This window comes from Scleropages formosus, chromosome 9, assembly GCF_900964775.1.
Source record: "Scleropages formosus chromosome 9, fSclFor1.1, whole genome shotgun sequence".
In the NCBI taxonomy this organism is placed as follows: Eukaryota; Metazoa; Chordata; class Actinopteri; order Osteoglossiformes; family Osteoglossidae; genus Scleropages; species Scleropages formosus.
This window is the reverse complement of record NC_041814.1, coordinates 22,296,388-22,315,390: the sequence shown is the minus strand read 5'-3', so window position 1 is coordinate 22,315,390 and position 19,003 is coordinate 22,296,388. Positions and strand designations below refer to the sequence as shown.

General features: G+C 43.2%; 2 protein-coding genes across 3 annotated transcripts; one reads left to right on the top strand and one right to left on the bottom strand.

Annotated features, from left to right (window-relative positions):
• Positions 1 to 1,039: 1,039 nt before the first annotated feature.
• On the bottom strand, positions 1,040 to 4,929 carry LOC108935443 (arylamine N-acetyltransferase 2-like). The gene is made up of 2 exons (XM_018754029.2): positions 4,838 to 4,929; positions 1,040 to 2,661 (listed from the first exon to the last, which is right to left on the bottom strand). The coding sequence occupies exon 2, from the start codon at positions 2,640 to 2,642 to the stop codon at positions 1,785 to 1,787; it is 858 nt and encodes a 285-aa protein (XP_018609545.2). The 5' UTR covers positions 2,643 to 2,661; positions 4,838 to 4,929; the 3' UTR covers positions 1,040 to 1,784.
• A 422-nt stretch (positions 4,930 to 5,351) lies between these two features.
• On the top strand, positions 5,352 to 14,038 carry ropn1l (rhophilin associated tail protein 1-like). 2 transcript variants are annotated; one of them, XM_018753904.1, is made up of 6 exons: positions 5,352 to 5,387; positions 5,713 to 5,854; positions 7,049 to 7,172; positions 8,019 to 8,180; positions 9,808 to 9,983; positions 13,497 to 14,038. In XM_018753904.1, the coding sequence occupies exons 2-6, from the start codon at positions 5,724 to 5,726 to the stop codon at positions 13,564 to 13,566; spliced, it is 663 nt and encodes a 220-aa protein (XP_018609420.1). In that variant the 5' UTR covers positions 5,352 to 5,387; positions 5,713 to 5,723; the 3' UTR covers positions 13,567 to 14,038. The 2 variants fall into 2 exon arrangements, with proteins under 2 accessions (XP_018609420.1, XP_018609419.1); XM_018753903.1 differs by lacking the exon at positions 13,497 to 14,038 and having other exon boundaries at positions 9,808 to 10,179.
• The last annotated feature ends 4,965 nt before the right edge of the window (positions 14,039 to 19,003 follow it).

The following is a 19,003-nucleotide window of genomic DNA, read 5'->3' as shown; positions in this document are numbered from 1 at the left end:
TTAGTCATTGTGAGAACACTAGTTCAACGTGGTCATAATGCTGGGAGCTGTTTTTGTCTTAAACTTTAAAAGGGAGTGTGAACATGCTTACAGAAGTGCTAATAGACATTTTTACGATGGGCTGTTTAGTGTACAATAATTTTCATTTCAGTTAGCAAAATAAATTCTTTTTAAAAAAACAAAACCACACTGTAGTCTTGACAAATTCAAGCTTTATTTTTTCACTGTACTTAAGATTCTGATAACCAGAAGATTTTTTTTAAACTTTTCATATACTTACATAAAAAATGCCTTAAGATTTTTAATAGATAATGAATTTATAGCCATAGATTTTGTTGCAGATGGACCTGCCTTAACTCAGATTTCAGAAATGAGTTATTTTCTAATTTTACCATTTTCAAGTGGCCTGAAGTGTCATGTTTTCTGCACACTACCAGAATATATACATTGTCCTTATTGTTTAAAATTCAAGATATTTGTACATTTTGTTAGGGCAAATTCCAGTTATGATGCTGCTCAGTGAGTCACTCAGTTACTTTTAAAGACTGTGGTTATAGCCAATTTAAATCCCCATAATTTGACACTTCACAGCTAGGATCTTTTGTTTAAAAATAACTTATTGGAGATAGAAAAATAATTTCAGGCAACATCTTCTATAAAATGGTACTTCACTATAGAAGAAGTTGTTTGTATTTCTGCTGTTGAACCAAAATTGTGGAGGAAGAAACAGATACTTCTGAATTTATTTTTATTAGGCTATCTTAAGAGCTATTATCCTGCAGGATTTTGTTCCAATCAAACAAATCTGAGTTTCATAGTCCTATGCTCTCAAAGACCATGATTTACATTTATTCAGCAGACACTTCTCCAAAATGACTTGTACTGAATACTGTGCTGTATTCAGCTGACACTTTTTCATCCATATTGACTTAGTGTTAGATACATCACTCATCCATACACCAGAGCAACACAGTCTCCACACAAAATGTCTTGGGACTGAGGAAGGAAACTGGAGCACCTAAAGGAAATCTGCACAGAGAGAACATGCAAACTTCATAGAGACAGAGTTGCAGTCAAACCTACAACCTCTCGGTGTCCCGAACATTGTGCGGTTTGCTACAACGCCATCCCGACTAAGGTATGTTAAACTGGGGCTGGAGTGTTACTGACTGCATAAATGTTCTTAGCCCTCAAAAATCTGAGCAGGATACCAAGGGACTGATACAGAGTGAACAAAACACTAAATTGTTGTACTTTCATAAAAAATAGAACATCAGCATAGCTGCTCATGTAAGTTTACTCAAACCTGGTTGAACACAATGGTAGAGGCTTCTAAACAAAGGGTGACACAAGTAGCGCTGGGGCCTTCCAGGTGCTGGATTATGGGTTGAGATCCTGGCGACAGTGTCTTTGCATGTTCCCCTCGTGTTCACATGGGTTTCCTCCCACAGTCCAAAGACGTTTCACGTAAAATGGTGACTAAATTGCTGAGAATGTGTGTGATTGCTCTTCGATGGACTGGTATCCTGTCCAGAATGTATCCTTCCTCACAGCATTTGCTTCCAGAATGAGCTCTATATCACCCTGACCCAGCACTGGACAACAGTTATTAATAATGGATAGATGTGATTTTAACTGTGATATGCATGTGGACCAGGTATACTGACCCCCATCATAGGTCACATGCTGGCTATTCTTGGATCCTAGTGCCCTGTGCACTTCATGTATCAAGATATTTTTCTTTCCTCCCACCCTAGCCTGAGACAAAGGGAAAAGGAAACATGCTAATAAATCGGTGGTGGTGGAATAATGTCCTCATCTTTTGGTTTTATTGGAAATGGAAGCTTTATTCCAAATATCTCCATAAGAAGGTCTGGAATCTCGTTACCTGAAAGCTCCCGGACCGTCTTAGTGGTGCGCCCCCCAGGCACAGAGGGGAGGCTGGTGAAGGTTAGCTTGTAGCCCATGTAGGTGACCCTTCCACTGGGAAGCAGAAGGGAGCATAGAGACTTACAGTAGAAGATGGAGCTTGGGGATGTCTGGTGGTAGATGCACATGGCTGTAAAGTCTTCTAGCTGACGTGGCTGAAGAGTAAACTTGTACATCTCCATCCAGCCATCTGATCTGCTCTTCCCCTCACCTTGGACTTCATCTCTCATTTCTGTTTCCAAGAACATAGTTTCTCCCTCATGCCTGATCCGAAACGTGCCATTCTCTTGACTCTGAGGCTCTGCTGTCTCCAAGGAAACTGGTAACTCAAAACTGGCTCCAAAGCCCACATCGCAAAGCCACCGTTCCCCCTCCAGGGTCACCATAACAACGAGGTGGTCGAACGGAGGCCCATAGAGTCGAGTAATGGCATTCCTGACCTGAGCTGACAGGAGCGTTACCCTGAATCCCAACTGGGTCAGAAGCCAGGAGAAGAGCCCATTGTTCTCAAAGCAGAACCCCCCTCTGTGCTGAAGGACAATCTTCTCATAAAGGTGCGGCAGCTCCAGCCGGACCCGTCCACCACTGTGAATAGTCAGATTTTCAAAGGGCACCGACAACAAGTGTCTCCTGTGAATGTGGCGAAGTGACTCTAGTGTTGGCATTAAGGGCCCTGCACAGCCAATCCGCTGCAAGTACTTCTCTGGGTCCATTGTGCAGACACCTGTACAGCTAAAAAACAAACAGCACAGAAATTGGGAGGAGAGAGAAATCCTCATATACACATATACAGTACTGTGTAAAAGTCTTAGGCACTTAATGTTTCACAAAAATATTTGTTTGTTTTAGATGATTATTTAATGTCTTCTGCATTAGTGTCAATGGGAAAGAACATATTTCAGATTTCCAAGCATTCCTTTTGCAAAAAGTTGCAGTATTACAGTAAGGGTTTTGTATGTCAAAGAAAATACATACACACTGTTTGAGACCATTTGTCCTGAACAGGGTCACAGCGAACCAGAGCGTAACCCAGCAACACAGGGCACAAGGATGGAGGGGGAGGGGACACACCCATGATGGGACGTCAGTCCATCGCAAAGCACCCAGAGCAGGACCCGACCCCCAGACCAGCCAGAGAGCTGGACCCGACCAAACCCTCTGTGACCCCGCTCATGACAAGCAGTTGTTGACGACGGATGGTTACTACGCTTTGTAGGAAGTTTATTAATTAAGAAGAGAATTTTTGGAAGCATCCTCACTTTACTGCTTTTTTCCCCCAAGTGCTTGAAACTGTACTGTATATATATATTCATATTCATATATATTTTCAATGAGTTAATGAATGAATGACAGCCCACCAATGCTGACTGCTGTAGTTCTGAATGAAAGAAGTGGATCTGCAGTATGAGCTCACACTGAAGTTACTGAAATTTACCGCCGTACCTCGTTAAAAAACTAAACTTATTCGAACTATAAGAAACTTGCCGTGGTTCAACGAATCAAGCTGTGTCATAAAGTTTGAATGTCATAAATAGAGTTCAGCTAAACTGCTCATTTATTTTGCAGACTGGTGCAATTGTAAAAAAAAATATACAATACTTTTTATTGTATACATACAATATATACATAGAAAAGCACTTTTTAATGCCAGATCCCAATATTACACAAAGTTAATTGATGGAAATCAGAACAATCCTCATTTTTAAATACCATTGCTAACTTTGTTGGTAAACACCAAGATAAGAAATGTAATTCCAGTTTTATTATTAATGACAAATAATTAACCCTTTCCCTCAAGCACCAACATCTCAATCCAGTCTGCCTAGCACATCTCAGGCTTTCCTTGGCCCCTTATGCTTGCAACAGACACTCAGCCCCTATTCCCTGTGAGCCCCACAACAGTTGATAACTAATTCACATGTTACCCACAATTCTCAACTATTCACACACACACACTCTTTCTGAACCGCTCGTTCCATACAGGGTCGTGGGGAACCAGAGCCAAACCCGGCAACTCAGGGCGTAAGGCCGGAGGGGGAGGGTACACACCCAGGACGGGACGCCAGTCCACCGCAAGGCACCCCAAGCAGGACTCGAACCCCCAACCCACAGGAGAGCAGGACCTGGTCCAACCCACTGCGCCACCGCACCCCCTCAACTATTCACAATAAACCAATTTTCCTTCTCAAAGGTAAAATTCCCCAGTAAAGCAGCTGGTTACAATAATATCAGATGCTGATGACCTGATGAAGGTGACAACCGCCTGTCAGGATGTAGTATGTGAACTGGGACATCAAGTTAACACTCAGCTACAATGTTATGATTAGTTGTAAATTGACTTAACTACACTTCGATCTTAGCGGAGAGGCCGAGAAGCAAAATTGACTTAAAAGTCTTGACTAGACTGTCCATGAGGGGTGGGCGGCCACTGGCACTCGGCCCCCCGCAGCCAGAGAGGTTTTTTTTTTTTTTTTTCCTTCTTTTTCTTCTTCTTCTCCTCGTTCCTTCGACTTTCAGTTGGGAGTTTTTTTTTGCTCCTTCCTCTCTCTGGCCAGTACTACACTAAACTTTAATACTCTAGTCAACTATCTAACTTGTTTCTTTGTCTTATCCCTTCGTTCACCGCACTGTGCCACTGTGAGAAAAGTCAAAAGCGCTTTAAAATTAATTGAATTTAACGGAATCGAATCGAACTGAATTTGGCGTGGCACGCGCTCGCTTGCCCGCCTTTTTCATGGTGACGTCGTTCTGCGATCGCGAAAGAGTCCAGTTTCAGCAGTCAGCACTTTATTAGTCGCGATTCTTTTCTGTCTAATGGCAATCATGTCTACATCCTAGTGTCGTGATACATTCTCTAATGTAAAATGCACTAAAGGTTATATTAAAAAGTGTCAAAACTCTCTCATACCGGTATTCCTCTCGTCAGGATAGTAGTTTTGCAGGTTAACTTAAGGGTGTCGGCAAGCCGGGTTGCCATGTGCCGTATTTTCTGTGTGAAAACGCTCGATATCACAATCATTTCCAAGTTACTCCCAAGACTCATACGTAACTATCAACGAATATATAAAATGAAACCGTGAACTCATCATGGAATGCACAATTTAATCTCCATAGTGCCAGAGACAACAGAAGGCAACCAATCACTAATTTTGTATGTAACCCAAAGCCGAACAAGAAATGCTGCAGAAGCGAAACAAATGCACGTAAAAGGGAGATTTAACAAACGGGAGTTGGCAACCCTGCGAGAAACCCGGACACAAAAATCACGCGATAACATTGAAGATCACGTGAGGTTACCAGGCAACACTTTGGCAAAACTAGTCGGTTGCTAGGATACCGAACGCCACGTGCTAAGCCGTCCGGCAGTTATTTGGTAAAAAAAAAAAAAAAACAAAGGATTTTCCGAGACAGCAAAAATTTAATTTTGTTATTGAACCAGGGTTTTCACACACTCACAGGTAAATAAAACCTTATACAAAAACTAACTTGTGCATCCTTAGAAATATCGCTCTAATTAATGTTGTAAATTAGGTCATATGAGAGATACGTCTCATTTTTGGCTGTGTGTCAGCGTTCTATGTATCCCAAAGTTTCGTGGAGATTATTGAACATTCATTTTGTTCTGCTTTCAGCAAAGAAGTCCTTGAATGATTGAGTTTAGGGAACGCGCGCGGCGTTCGTAGTGCTGCTCGTCCGAATTTGTATTTATTCAATTGTTGTTGTCGTTGTTTTATTTATTTATTTATTTATTTATTTATTTATTTAAAATTATTGCCGCTCCAGGGACAATCACGATGCCCCTGCCGGACACGATGTACTGCGCCCAGCAAATCCACATCCCCGCGGAGCTGCCCGACATCCTCAAGCAGTTCACCAAGGCGGCCATAAGGACGCAGCCAGAGGACGTGCTGCAGTGGGCGGCCGCGTCGGTATCCGCCTCTTAAAACCATGTTCATAATCATCACGTATATTTTACCTCTATAGTATAACCACTTAAGCCGGCCCACTGGGCACTCGGCTTCTCTTCTTATAAGGAACATGACTTGCTTTTCTTGGTGATTTGTACCTTCTAACCTTGCACCGGGGGTGCAGTGGCGCAGTGGGTTAGCCTGTGCCTGATCTTTGGTGGGTCTGGGGTTCGAGTTCTGCTTGGGGTGCCTTGTAACAGAGTGGCGTCCCATCCTGGGTGTGTCCCCCCTCCAGCCCTGTGCCCTGTGTGGCTGGATTAGGCTCTGACTTGCCCACATCCCTGCTTGGGCTAAGCAGCTTCAGCCTGTGTGTGTGTGTGAGTGCACATTGTATTTTCATTTAACCATTGCACCCGGGACTGATGGCGCATCATTTGGCAGGAATCGCGTGTAAAGAGGTCATTTACATTCATTCATTCAGCAGATGCTTTTCTCAAAGTCACCTACAGTAAATACTATGTATGTACTACCATATGAAATACATAACCACTAGGTATTAACATAAGGGAGTACATTTTAATGACTCATGAAATAACAGCAGAAACAAAACACTACGCAGTTCCATAAGCGATAGCAGTAGAGCATTATTATTATTATCATTATTATTATTGTATAACGACACAGGACAGAACACAGTGTGGAAGAGCGTTATGTTGGGGGCCAACTGGGGTATCACGGTGTGCCATATTATTCAGCATAATTTTTTCCGCTAAAACTGATCGATCATTTTCATTAACTGCTTGTCCTATTAAGGGTCGCAGCCATCTGGAGCTTATCCCAGAAGCACTGGGCACAGCTGAGGGAGGTACACCAGTCAATCAGAGATGAGCCACAGAAACTACGAGCAGTTTAGAGTCACCAGTTGACATGAGTGGTATGTCTTCGGACCGTGGGAGGAATCCCACGGAGAGATCACGTAGCCATAGAGGACGAGCAGGGACCGAACCCACGTTGTCGGTTCTCGCACCACCCACATGCTGGGGGGCCGCAGCTCTACTGGCTGTGCCAATGTGCCACCCCGGTGAGGAATATCAATATAAATCAGTGAAAACCAAAAAAAGCGCGTGTGCCCCGACCGCCGAGCCCGAGTGTGTCCTCATGCCCAGGTGCCCTCTGCGGCGGAAGTGCTCACGGACACCTGTCCCCTGCAGGTATTTCTGCGCCCTCTCCAAAGGAAACACTCTCCCTGTGAAGGAGAGACTTGAGGTGCCACTAGCAGTGCAGGAAGGGGAGGGTGGTCTCACTCCGGGCCTCCTGAAAGTGCTGCACAAACAGGTGTGTGCAGGGCTCCCCGAACCCACTGGGGCCGCGGTGTGACTCCAAACTGTCAGTCCCCACAGTGCTGACAGACACGATGACTTAGAAAAAACATCATCCTGGTGTTTACTATGCCCTTTAAAGCAGTTCAGAATGATTAATGAGTTTATTTTACCTTCCTACCCATTCTCAAAGAGAGCCTGTTGCAGTAAAGTCAACTCAGGGTGTTAAAGACGGTACAGAGGAAACCGTGACATTTTTAAGGTATGAGAAATAAAGGTCTTCTCACCTTAATCTGCACTTCTGTGAGGCCTTATAGAAGAACCCGACTTTATTCAAACCCTGTCTGTAACTCTGAGAGACACTTGAACAAGTGTTAATGGTAATGAGTAACCTGTCCAGAGACCACAATTTAACTTGTAGCATTTTTATTGTTTTTTAGTGCACTGAGATTTTTAACAGTATTTCTGCATTATTTCACATTTTGAACAGTATTGCAATTTTGGATTGCTGTAAGTTTTTTTTAAGCTATGCGATAGATGATATATAAGCTGAACCTGGATGCATTACGGTAATAATATTTTATTGAAAAATGTGGTAATATACAGTATATTTTAAAGTTAATGTTCATCTCTAAATTTTGAAGGGTCATAATGTAAACGCTTTGTTTTTCACAGTACTGTTGAAGACTGATAGCTTACACCAGGCTAAGTAACTGAAATGAGCACAGACGTCATTCGCGATTGGCTCGTGAAATTGACGAACATCTGCAATCGTACACATTTGCGCACAATGCGACTGGCCCAGCGGAGCGATCAACTTGTCATTTTAACTGCTGTCGACCCCCTGTGATGGCTGCTGCAGCTGGGCTGCGAGGAGACTGTGACCAGGGAGGAGCTGGAGCACAAGTGGAAGGGACTTTGCCTGCCCACCGAACAGCTGGACACGCTGCTGCAGCTCGGCGACTTTGGTGCAGAGCTCAAGTGGATGCAGTTCTTCGCTCTGGGCTGCAGTGCCCTGGGTGGGGTGAGTCTGCAAAATCACAGCACACCACTAATATTTCACTTCCATTCAAGTGCTCTGCTGTTCCGTGGTTGGTTATAATATATGTGATATGATAAGTTATGATATTGGTGGATATTATATATAATGATATAACATATAAATATGGATCCATTCATTTTCAATAACTGCTTGTCTTGAGCTATGTTGTGATGATCCGGAGCCTGTCCCTATTTGAGGGGGGGAGGGTTGCACACCCTGGACAAGGGCAATGGTCCATTAAAACTATGTGAACCCTATAGGAATGGTCATTAGTCTTGTAGAAAATCTTAAAGTGAATACCTGATTATGATTTACACGCCCGATTCTTCTTACCTACTTGGTTTAGCCAGTGCAACTTGGGGTTCACTTATTTTTGCACTGCTTCTATTGTTCATCTACACACATGATTTCCTCTAAAGCAACATATGGAATTGGTCATTACACACCTGTTATGTCAGATGAGAAAGACTGCTTTTCATTAAATAACATTTCCTGGTAAAACTAAGGGACACATAAGGTTCACATACTTCTAAGCAGCACTGTATGTATGTATGTATGTATAATATGTATAATACAATATATGTCGACTAGTCCATTTTTGCAACGCGCAGAGGACTTTTGAGTTATTTTGAGAGTGTAGTTCTGGTTCTCTGTACTTTGACATTGCAGTTCTGTTGTTTTTTTTTTTGGAATGATTTCTTTTTAATGCATTACTTTGTGTCCATTCAAATATTTTCATTTATTACTGTATTGCCCAGCTTCACCTTGGCCTCTGTTGGCACACTGGGCTGAAAATGAAATAACGGTGTCCTTGAATACAGCTCAGCACTCAGGATGGTGTGCAGTAACGCTCATTTCCTCGTCTCTTGGAGCAACGCAGCCAGTAAAAAAGTTTAAGATCATTACGGGAACAAGCAGAACTTGGCGTATCGGAACCTCCGAGAGTCCAGCTACAAACCGGTTGCAGTTAAAAGGGCGTTTTAATGTATTCTGAGGAACTGAAGGCATCTGTGCATTTATTGATTTCGTGTGGATGTGTTGTGATATTTCTTCTCATACGGTGTTTGGAAATGCTGGAAGGAACAAAACGGATCCTTCGAGTGTAACTGACATGTCCAACAATCTTTTGTGCCGTCTTGATGATTTCATTGGAGTTTTCCGTGTTTTAATACGATAGACAAGATCCCAGAGAAGCGTTAGAAATGGCCATTTTCCTTCTGTGCTGATGAGGTTCTGCACTATGAGTACAGTTTACTGCTCTGTGTCCCCTCAGAGTGGTGCTACAGAGCTGCAGTTGGAGCACGGCTCGGTCCTCCCTGTGCATCCTGCGTCACGATCAGACGTGCTGCTCTCATTTGTTTGTATATGAGCTATTTGACGAGTGGAAGTAGAGGGCTTGAAGACACCAAATATTTTCATAACCTGCACCTGTGTCTGTGCACGGTTCTTTTTCCTCTATGATTCATGAGCGCATGTTGACGCGTGTTCTCATGCAAAGCGGCGCCAGACTGTTTAACTTTGTTCGTGTGTGTGTGTGTGTGTGTGTGTGTGTGTGTGTGTGTGTGTGTGTGTGTGTGCGCATTTTCCCGGCTGCTCCCTGCCTCCACAGTCCATCCTGAGCACCCTGAAACACGCCTGCGAGATCCTCACCGAGGACACGGAGGGAGGCCCCTCTCGCATCCCCTTCGACACCTTCGCCGACCTGTACACCTACCTGGCACGCCTGGACGGCGACATCCCCCAGGACGAGATGGACAGCTTCCTTCAGAGCCTGCAGGAACACGTGTGGGTACACGCATGCATGGATGTTGACGTGTCGAACGTACTTTGGGAAGTCCTCCCGTGTGAAATACAGTAAGAAGTAGAATAGGATTTCCACAGGCACTAAAAAGTACCTAATAAAAAGAAAACAAGTATGAAACTTTACATGAGTGCAAAAATAATAAAATAAGATAAACACAAAAAGCCTTCCACTTTAATACCTCCCCTTCAAAAATTAAACCTAGAGATTGTGTTATTATTTGATCACATTTATCATTTATCTATTTTTATGACTTTTATCAACATGTACAGAGTGGACTGAACTTAATTCTGCACACGTCGCATGCTTTTAGATTTCTAAAGACAACTCGGATGATATTTTAATAAACTTCTGCAATTTTGATGTCGTGAAAGCCATAATAAGCTATTAATTAATGATCTAAAATATAGACTCCCAATTAGCTCTTCCTATCAGTGTACTGTGTAGTCTGTTTATGATAAAAATAAATTAAAGGACTGCTAAATATGTGAAGAACTGTTAAAGTGGCAGGATTACAAGGGGTGCAATTTCAGTATGCTTTGCATAATATTATTAAAGTCCCTGAACCATTTCAGGAAAATCAGAGATGCTACAGAGAACATCAGTAATGCTTTAATGGTGCAAGAAAATTGGGTGGATAGTAGATGTAAATGTAATCCCATGCATAACTTTATGAAATTTGCTGCCCGTTCTAAGTTTTTTGGCATCTCCCAGCAAAAGAACAGAGAATATATGTCTGCTGCCAGCTGTTGCTAGGATACACAGCATTTATGTGAAAGCTAAGAAGTGTCAAAAGTACTACTTCAGAAGCGCAAACTTTGGGGGAAAAAAAACTGCGTTCGCTTTCAGAGGAGAGGCCATATCTTCACACAACTTTTAGTTTGGCAATGAAAGAACTGTATAAACACAGGAAGTATGCATTTCGTCGGGGTGTGTATGTACTTTCTGAAAGGAAAAAAACGAGGTGTCGGGGGAGGGGAGCGTTCACCACACAGCAGAAGACCTTCAGTAAAGCCCGTAATGCCAGCAGATGCAGGTTTCTTCTATACAAAGCAAACCGATGCTTCGTATCTCATAACAAATTTATATGGAACTCCCCATCCCATCGAGTCCAGCATTAGCTGTAGCGATGTGCAGAATGCTTCCTTGGTTTACATGCTGCCGGCATGGTATATTCCTTTAGACTCCTAAAAAACAGCTCAGGTCATATTCTCTTCACCATTGCTAATATGATCTCATCAAAGCCATACTGAAAAAAGGAAATAATTACAAAATGAGCCTTCGGTTAGTAGCTCTTTAAGCATATACTGTATTCTCTGACAGTGTACTATGTAGTCTGGTTAAAAAGGTTGAGATTGATAGATGGGAGTTTAGAAATGGGGCTCCTTTATGTCGGCAGACAATCGTCCTGCTTTCATCCCATATGCATCCTAACTTTATTTAACTAGAATCCTCATATTGAGCGTTCATGTCACGATTTGAGAATTGGATTAGGTGCAGTTTACTGAGGGGGTATGGTGGCGCAGCAGGTTTGCCCGCTGCGGGTTGGGTCTGGCGTTTGACTCCTGCTTGGGGTGCCTTGCGATGGACTGGTGTCCCGTCCAGGTTGTTTCCCCTCTCCCTTCAGCCTTGCGCCCCGTGTTTCTGGGATAGGCTCTGGCTCGCCGTGACCCTTCCCTCGGGACAAGCAGTTGTTGACGTTGGTTGGTTAGCAGTTTACTGAAGATGGTAACTGTACCAGATACAGTTTCTTGGCCACGTCTACGTATACAGAAGGTGAAGAAAACAGGCAGCATACAATTGAACTTGCTGGAGAGAATATATCTACATAACCTTTTATTTATTGTACATTTTGTTTTGGATTAAAGGGGGTGCGGTGGCGCAGTGGGTTGGACCACAGTCCTGCTCTCCAGTGGGTCTGGGGTTCAAGTCCCGCTTGGGGTGCCTTGCGGCGGACTGGCGTCCCATCCTGGGTGTGTCCCCTTCCCCCTCCAGCCTTACGCCCTGTGTTGCCGGGTAGGCTCCGGTTCCCCGTGACCCCATATGGGACAAGCGGTTCTGAAAATGTGTGTGTGTGTGTGTGTTTTGGATTAGTTATTGAAATACTGCATATGTTTTTGTATATTGTGTTTTTAAAAATTAGCTATTATTATTTAACCGATGGGGGAGCGTGGTGGCGCAGTGGGTTGGACCGGGTCCTGCTCTCCCGTGGGTCTGGGGTTCGAGTCCCACTTGGGGTGCCTTGCGACAGACTGGCGTCCCATCCTGGGTGTGTCCCCTCCCCCTCCAACCTTTTGCCCTGTGTTGCGGGGTTAGGCTCCGGCTCCCTGCGACCCCGTATGGGACAAGTGGCTTCAGTGTGTGTGTGTGTATTTAACCGATATTAGGGTGCTATGTGGTGTTATTACTGAATCGCAAGGGTAAAGTTGTGGCTTATAAATGCTCCTTGTGAGAGTTGCTGTCCGGTGTACATTTACATTTATTCATTTAGCAGACACTTTCCTCCAAAGTGACGTACATCTCATAGAAAATACAATGTGTGCATTGCATTAGGAGAAAGAGAGACTTAGATACAGACACGATTCTAAAATGCAATTAGTTTCTTTCCACCATATCAACCAATGTTCATCATACAAGTAGCTGCATAAAACTTTATCCAGATCTCCACGATACTTAAGTATAAGATGCAAGTCAAGACAAAGGTGGATATGAGCTCAGGATCCATGGCTGTGTGGTGAGGGATCAGCCGGCGGGGCACGTGAGGAGTTGCCCGGCGTCAACGCCCCAGCCGCTCTCGTAGAATTGCTCAACCCTCGTGCGCCTTAAAGACTTTTTACCGGCCTTCATTTACTTTATCTCAAACACACCAGCCTTCTTACACTCCCATAATACTTGTCTTTTCGTAGATTACAATCACCACTCCATTGTTTTTAGGGGGTTTTTTTTTTTTCCCCTTAGGTCAAACAGTTGTGCTGGAGGATTTAAATGTTTGAAGGAAGCAACGGGTTGTCTAGGGACGCGGTGGTAATTAAAGGAGTGCAGCGCTATCGTGAAAAGAGTGTCAGGGAGAGAGAACGGGGGAGAGAATGGAAGAGATTAGCCTGTCTCCAAGGACCAGGTTGTGCCAGAGAGGGTCACGGCTACAGACCGAGTACAGTTCTGCTTGTTTTAATTCTCACGGCTTGCTTTGGAACATGTTGTTTTTCTGACTTTTCCCTCGGAGCGTTGGAGCGCTTGTTTTGCATGGCCAAAACGCCTCCCTGCGCCTTGATCCCTTTCCAGATATGATCTTAACAAGAGTCTTTATTAGCTCACTTTCCACCGCCTAAACTCCAGGGATGAATGGACAGCAAATTACTTCTTGGTGATGCTACGTCATGGAGATGGAGCGCGGTTTCACAACTTTGCCCACGTTGTCGGCCTCTTTAATATCTCTTTAACCCTTTTCGATGATCAGGTCTGTTCATATTTTCAAATTTGTGTTGTGTTTGTTTCAGGGAGCGCCAAGGAGGGATGGTACAGCCAACGAATTTCACTAGTCCCTGTAGAGCTGAACAGACAGAGTAAAGGTAAAAGGTACATGTTGGCAGCCTGTAACACCCTCGCATCTTACATCACCAGTCCTTATTGTCACCATTCCCTCTAAGAAGCCTGAAAACTGCAATGCAGTGCTGGGAGACGAGATGTCCTCTCTGAGACTGTTTACCCTGTTTACTCAGAGCTTTCAGCCAAAAAAATGCAGTGAAATGATACACATTGTCAAGGTATTAATTTCAGCAAATGGTTTTATACAAAAATACTCACCTTTTCTGGTATTTTACTTGAGAATCATTTATTCCAGATTCTTAACTACTACATTACCTGCTTATCCCCTATCTGAACGGGTACAGTGTATAGGACTTCTGGATGTTCACTCCGTTAAGGAGTCACTAAAATTTACATTAAATATTCTGTTCTTGGACCGTGGACATTCACAAATGACATGTATTACAGCTGAATGTTTGTCACATGTTTAAATGCATTAAACGTGGTAAAATAAAACGCATAATGATATTGGTACTGTGATGCTTGAACTTAGATTTATTCATTTTCTGATGCTTCTCTCAAGTGACATACAATGTTAAGGTTACAGTTGTTTACCCATTTGTACAGTTGGGTAATTTTACTGGAGGAATTCAGGGTAAGTACCTCGCTCAAGGGTACTACAGCTGGAGGTCGGGATCAAACCTACAACCTTTGGATCCAAAGACAGCAGCGCTAATCACTACGCTACTAGGTGTCTCATTTACACAACTTGCGTACGTACAAACAAACAAACAAACAAACAATAATGCAAGCGCGTACAACATTTTAACATAAGTACGAAGAATGCTGTACAGTTTAAACTTGCATTCGTCTTTTTCCAAAGTAATTTACAATGTTGTATAAGCAAATTTTACAGTTCTGTATTAATTTACACAGCTGCCAGCTGGGTTTTCTGACTGTATCAGTTCAAGGTAAGTACCTTGGTCAAGGGTACTACTACAGCAGCAGCCATCAGGTTATATGACAAGAAGCCTAACCAATTAACTGCCTGCTATGTGGGGGCAAAGCGAAGGCAACGCAGAGGAAGGAAAGCCCCTGGTTGCTATAGGAGAAACAACCTCTGGGGGTCTGAGGCCAGGTGTTTGCCCACCCCTTCTGGGTATGCTCACACTACAGTTACTGGAGTGTCTCGGGTGGTCTTCTGAACTTCCCCTGGCTGGTCAGCAGGTAATGCAACCCAGGATGGAGTTCACCTTGGGTGCGCTGAAGGGTCGAGATACGGGCAGGAAGTTGGATGAGGTAGTGCAGATATACTGCTATTACAAATGCCACACAGACAGCCTCAAAAACTCCTGAAAAATTGTTTCCTAAAGCTGCTTCAAAAACATGTACACCAGAGTTCTTTGCCAGTTATTCTAAGGTATGGATTATACATTTTGAAACTACCAAAACAGGCTGAAGTCTATCGTATCAGACAGCGAAATGCCCCTACTAATGTCATTACGCATATTTATTTTAATCTGCTTTCATAAGTCCAGGATAATGGTGTCTGACTCAGAAGGCATATATAATTGTCGCATCTGCCTTATGAACTGTGGAAGTTTCCTCATTTTACTCCAAGACAAGCTTGGCCCCGTGACACTGGGTATGTCTGGGGTGCAAACAAAGCTCTCTGCCATCTGTATTCTGGAGTACACATCCCATTTCATGGTGCTTACGGTAGCTCTATAAATAATGCTCAGTGTAATACCTCTCGTGGGCCTCTGTAATGCTGGCGTGCAACCAGAGCTGATAGAGAACCCCAAAGTGAGCTGTGGAAACTTCATTAGACCAAACTCGCCCCCCCCCCTTTTTTTTCCCCCCCCAAATCCGCACTGTAGCGTGATGCTCCCTGAGCAAATAGACCAAACAAGCAAAGATGAACACGAAAGGTGTGTTTGGCCAAGCCCGGCTTTTCCGTAAGGAAGCCGTTGGGACAAGAGTGACTCGCGTGAACACCTGGTGAACACGATGCTGGAGCTTCTCAACCTGACTGCACGGTGAACTTGACGCCTTCACCCCCTGGTGGGTGTTCTGCAGTGTGTTCTCGTTCCAGTGTTAGTACTTCAAGGGCCCCCAGGTTAACCTTACTGAAAATATCCAGGATGTAATCCTTTCATAATACTTCACAGGCTTAATACATGTGGGCTGAGATTGTAGCTCCCAAGCTGGAGTCTCCATATGCTCATAGGTCAGCAGATGGGGCCATCACAGTAGTGGAAATTTTCACATCTGGCCCTTTAAAGATGAAGAAAACCAAAACCAGGTGGAGAAGTGCTCACTTTTAAGTAATGCGCTCCATTAATTTAATCATATCTTTGTGAGGCACAAGCTCGAGGCACCCAATCATATGTTGGACCCCTTCTGAAACACTGTCTATTGTCCTGTGCTGTACCACATATAGGAATTACCATTGCACCATTGCTCCGCATCTGCCGCTAAACCTCGTGATGCACCGGTATCTATGTAGTTCTAACAAGTGGCCAAGAAAATGCTGAATCTTGGATCTCTGTGTCCCAGGTCTTGAAAACAGGGCCACGATGGAAGGCTCTGTAAATGGCTGGTTCATTTAAGATGCTCCAGAAAGCCCATGATTAACGCCTGGATAACAGTTTCGGCTACAGTAAGTGCAGGACGTAATCACCACCATGGTGATCCGTGTGTCCCTTTGGCAGCTTTTAACCTCTTGTAAATCATAGTTATAAACTGTACACTCAGTCTCAATGCCTTCAGTGAACTGCACTTACGTCACCTCACTTACCTGGATGTACTGACCTTAAGCCTTACAGGCTGCTGATTTCAACCGGATTCTGTTTATTCACTCACCAAAAACACAGAAAAGAGTTAATAGTCAATGCCCGCCTGACATTTTGACCCCCATGCGCTTATTGCCTTCATCGTACCGACGTAGTAACTTTGTACAAGTTCAGCTCCTGAGATGTACTTTTCTCTTCACAAGCAAATGAGAGAACAACTTAATGCAATTAGAGGCTGCTAAGTGCAATGTGGGGCACTAAATGATTGCTATTGAATTATTCTCTCATTCAATAGGCTGCTCTCTGCATCTCCAATGGCTTAGCCCTGAAGGTCAGCCCCTCTGTCCTCCAACTTTTAACTGCTTCCTCGGGCCATGGTGGTTGGCCCAGAGCACTAAGTGCCATTAATTGGATCATTAATACAAGAATGATCCGTTTCAGCAGAGCAGAATCACAGAGGCATTGCTGAGTTTAGACGGTAGAACCACATGAGCCAGAACCTTTTCGGTTAGTGATCACCGCCTTTCTTCACACAAAAGCTGAAATAAGGGCATTTCAAAGTTTTTACTGTGGCTTTTAATAAATCTTTGAGTCAACTGTGATTACAATTGTCACAAAATGGAATAAAACCAACAATATCTGGACATGAGCATTGAGAATAGGCACTCAACACTAGATTTTCTGGGATAATTGTGAAAGAAATGTAATGCGTGTTGAGTATGTACATCCGTTTGTTGTCGTATGCTGGGTACCGATGTTCATAGATAATCTCTAAGATCGTAGTGGTGGGAACTTTACTATGTCTGACTGCTTCCTTCCTGAGTGACCAGTTCTGTTTGATTATAGTAGAATACAGTATATGTATGTATTTCCTCTTCTACAGAGCTCCTTGACAGTATGCAAACTGCTTGTCCCTAAGTTTTAGCACAAAATCGTTATTTAGTCAATCAGTCTTTGTCATCTAATAGGTGTGTAATGACCAATTCCATATAATGAGTTAGAGAAAATCATGTGTAGTAGAAAAACAGATGTATTGCAGGTGTAAAAATAAGTGAACCCCAGGTTGCACTGGTTAAATTAGGTAGGTACGTGTGTAAATCATAATCTTTCATTAATTTTCAGATTTACGTTTTATAAGTTAATTTTAATATTGTATACAAGAATAATGACCATCCCTGAAGAATTCACATAGTTTTAAGCAGCACTGTTGATATATGCCAGGACCCATTAAGAGTACCCATTAAATCCTTCACCATCTGAACCCATTCTTAAGGTGGGAAGGGATTTAAAGGTCAATGTCACATGGTGCAGGTTCATGTAGTCTGGTCACATTGTTTGGCTTGGCTTTTTCCCTCAAAATTTTAAATGCAGGTCTTCTTCCTCGGATATTTTTTCCACAGGTTTAGAGTGGAAAAACCAAAAACAATCATGCGTTCAGTTACTTGAGAACAACACTATTTTTTGCAATGACTGCTGTCTCCTCACTCAGGTCTTGGGCATGATTTTCATGTTCTAAAATTCCAAAAAGGAAAAATACGTTGACTGTGAATTATCGTTCCTGTATTTGCAATAAACACTCATTTAAAGTATTCAGGTTCCAAGTATTCAAGTTCATTGCAAGGTTCAAGGTAAAATTACTGCAGTGCTCCATGTGACCCTACAACCTTACGCAGGAGTTCGGTGCTCCTACAACGGAGAGTGTGTTTCAGGCTTCAGGCACAACTTGCTCTTTAATGGTTAAATACAGGATGAGAGGTGTTACCTGGGATGCCTCCAAATCACATCTCCATTTTAACATCCAGTTATAGTGCGAGCGTTCACACGCGCACACACACTCACACACCAATGCATGCCATCTCATGCGGCCAACGCCGTTATACCTAGTTATATTTTATTTGCTTAAAGAATGGGTCAGCAGGTGGTACCGTCATTAGAGGTGTCACTTTGCATTCAAAGGAAGCGGGTTTGAATCCCACCTCCTGCTGTAGTATCCTTCATCACAGTATTTACCCTGCACCGTTCTTGTAAAAATTACCCAGCGGTACAAATGGGTAAGTCAGCACAGGCAGTTTAACATTCTATGTCACTTTAGAGAACAGTGTCAGATACATAAACGGAAGAAACAATAGGTGATAATGCACAGCAGCTGGTAAGAAGCTGTCGGGTTTTTTGTCATTTAGACCCGTAATGCAGTAACTCCCTAATTGATTGTATCAGAGGCTTTGAGAGCCACTTCATCTCTTTGTAAAGGTGTGATCTTTGCAGTTCAGATCACACCCCACTTTTCAGGCACTTTTCTTTGTCTGCATTGGTGCCCAAATAGTATCTCTTTGCCACTTCCTTTGCCATCAATGCACCAAAGTAGTTAGCCGCACCTGGAACTTGGTTTATCGAACCCTTTCCCCTTCGGAGCAGAAAAAACTGTTGTCACCCTTTTTGTTTTGCAGGTGAGAATTTTAACAATTTTTTTGCACAACAGAATTTACCTTGAACGCAGCATGTGTTTTCAACAAATGGACCCGAAGCTGAGGGACACTCATACAAAAGCCCTCAGTATTCACATGACATGAAGTGAATATTGGGTGCTCTAAGGCTAATGAACGTGTGAAAACTGATGTTGAAACTTCACACTCCATATGCTGTATATATATATAATATACATATATACTACTCGATATTCCGCC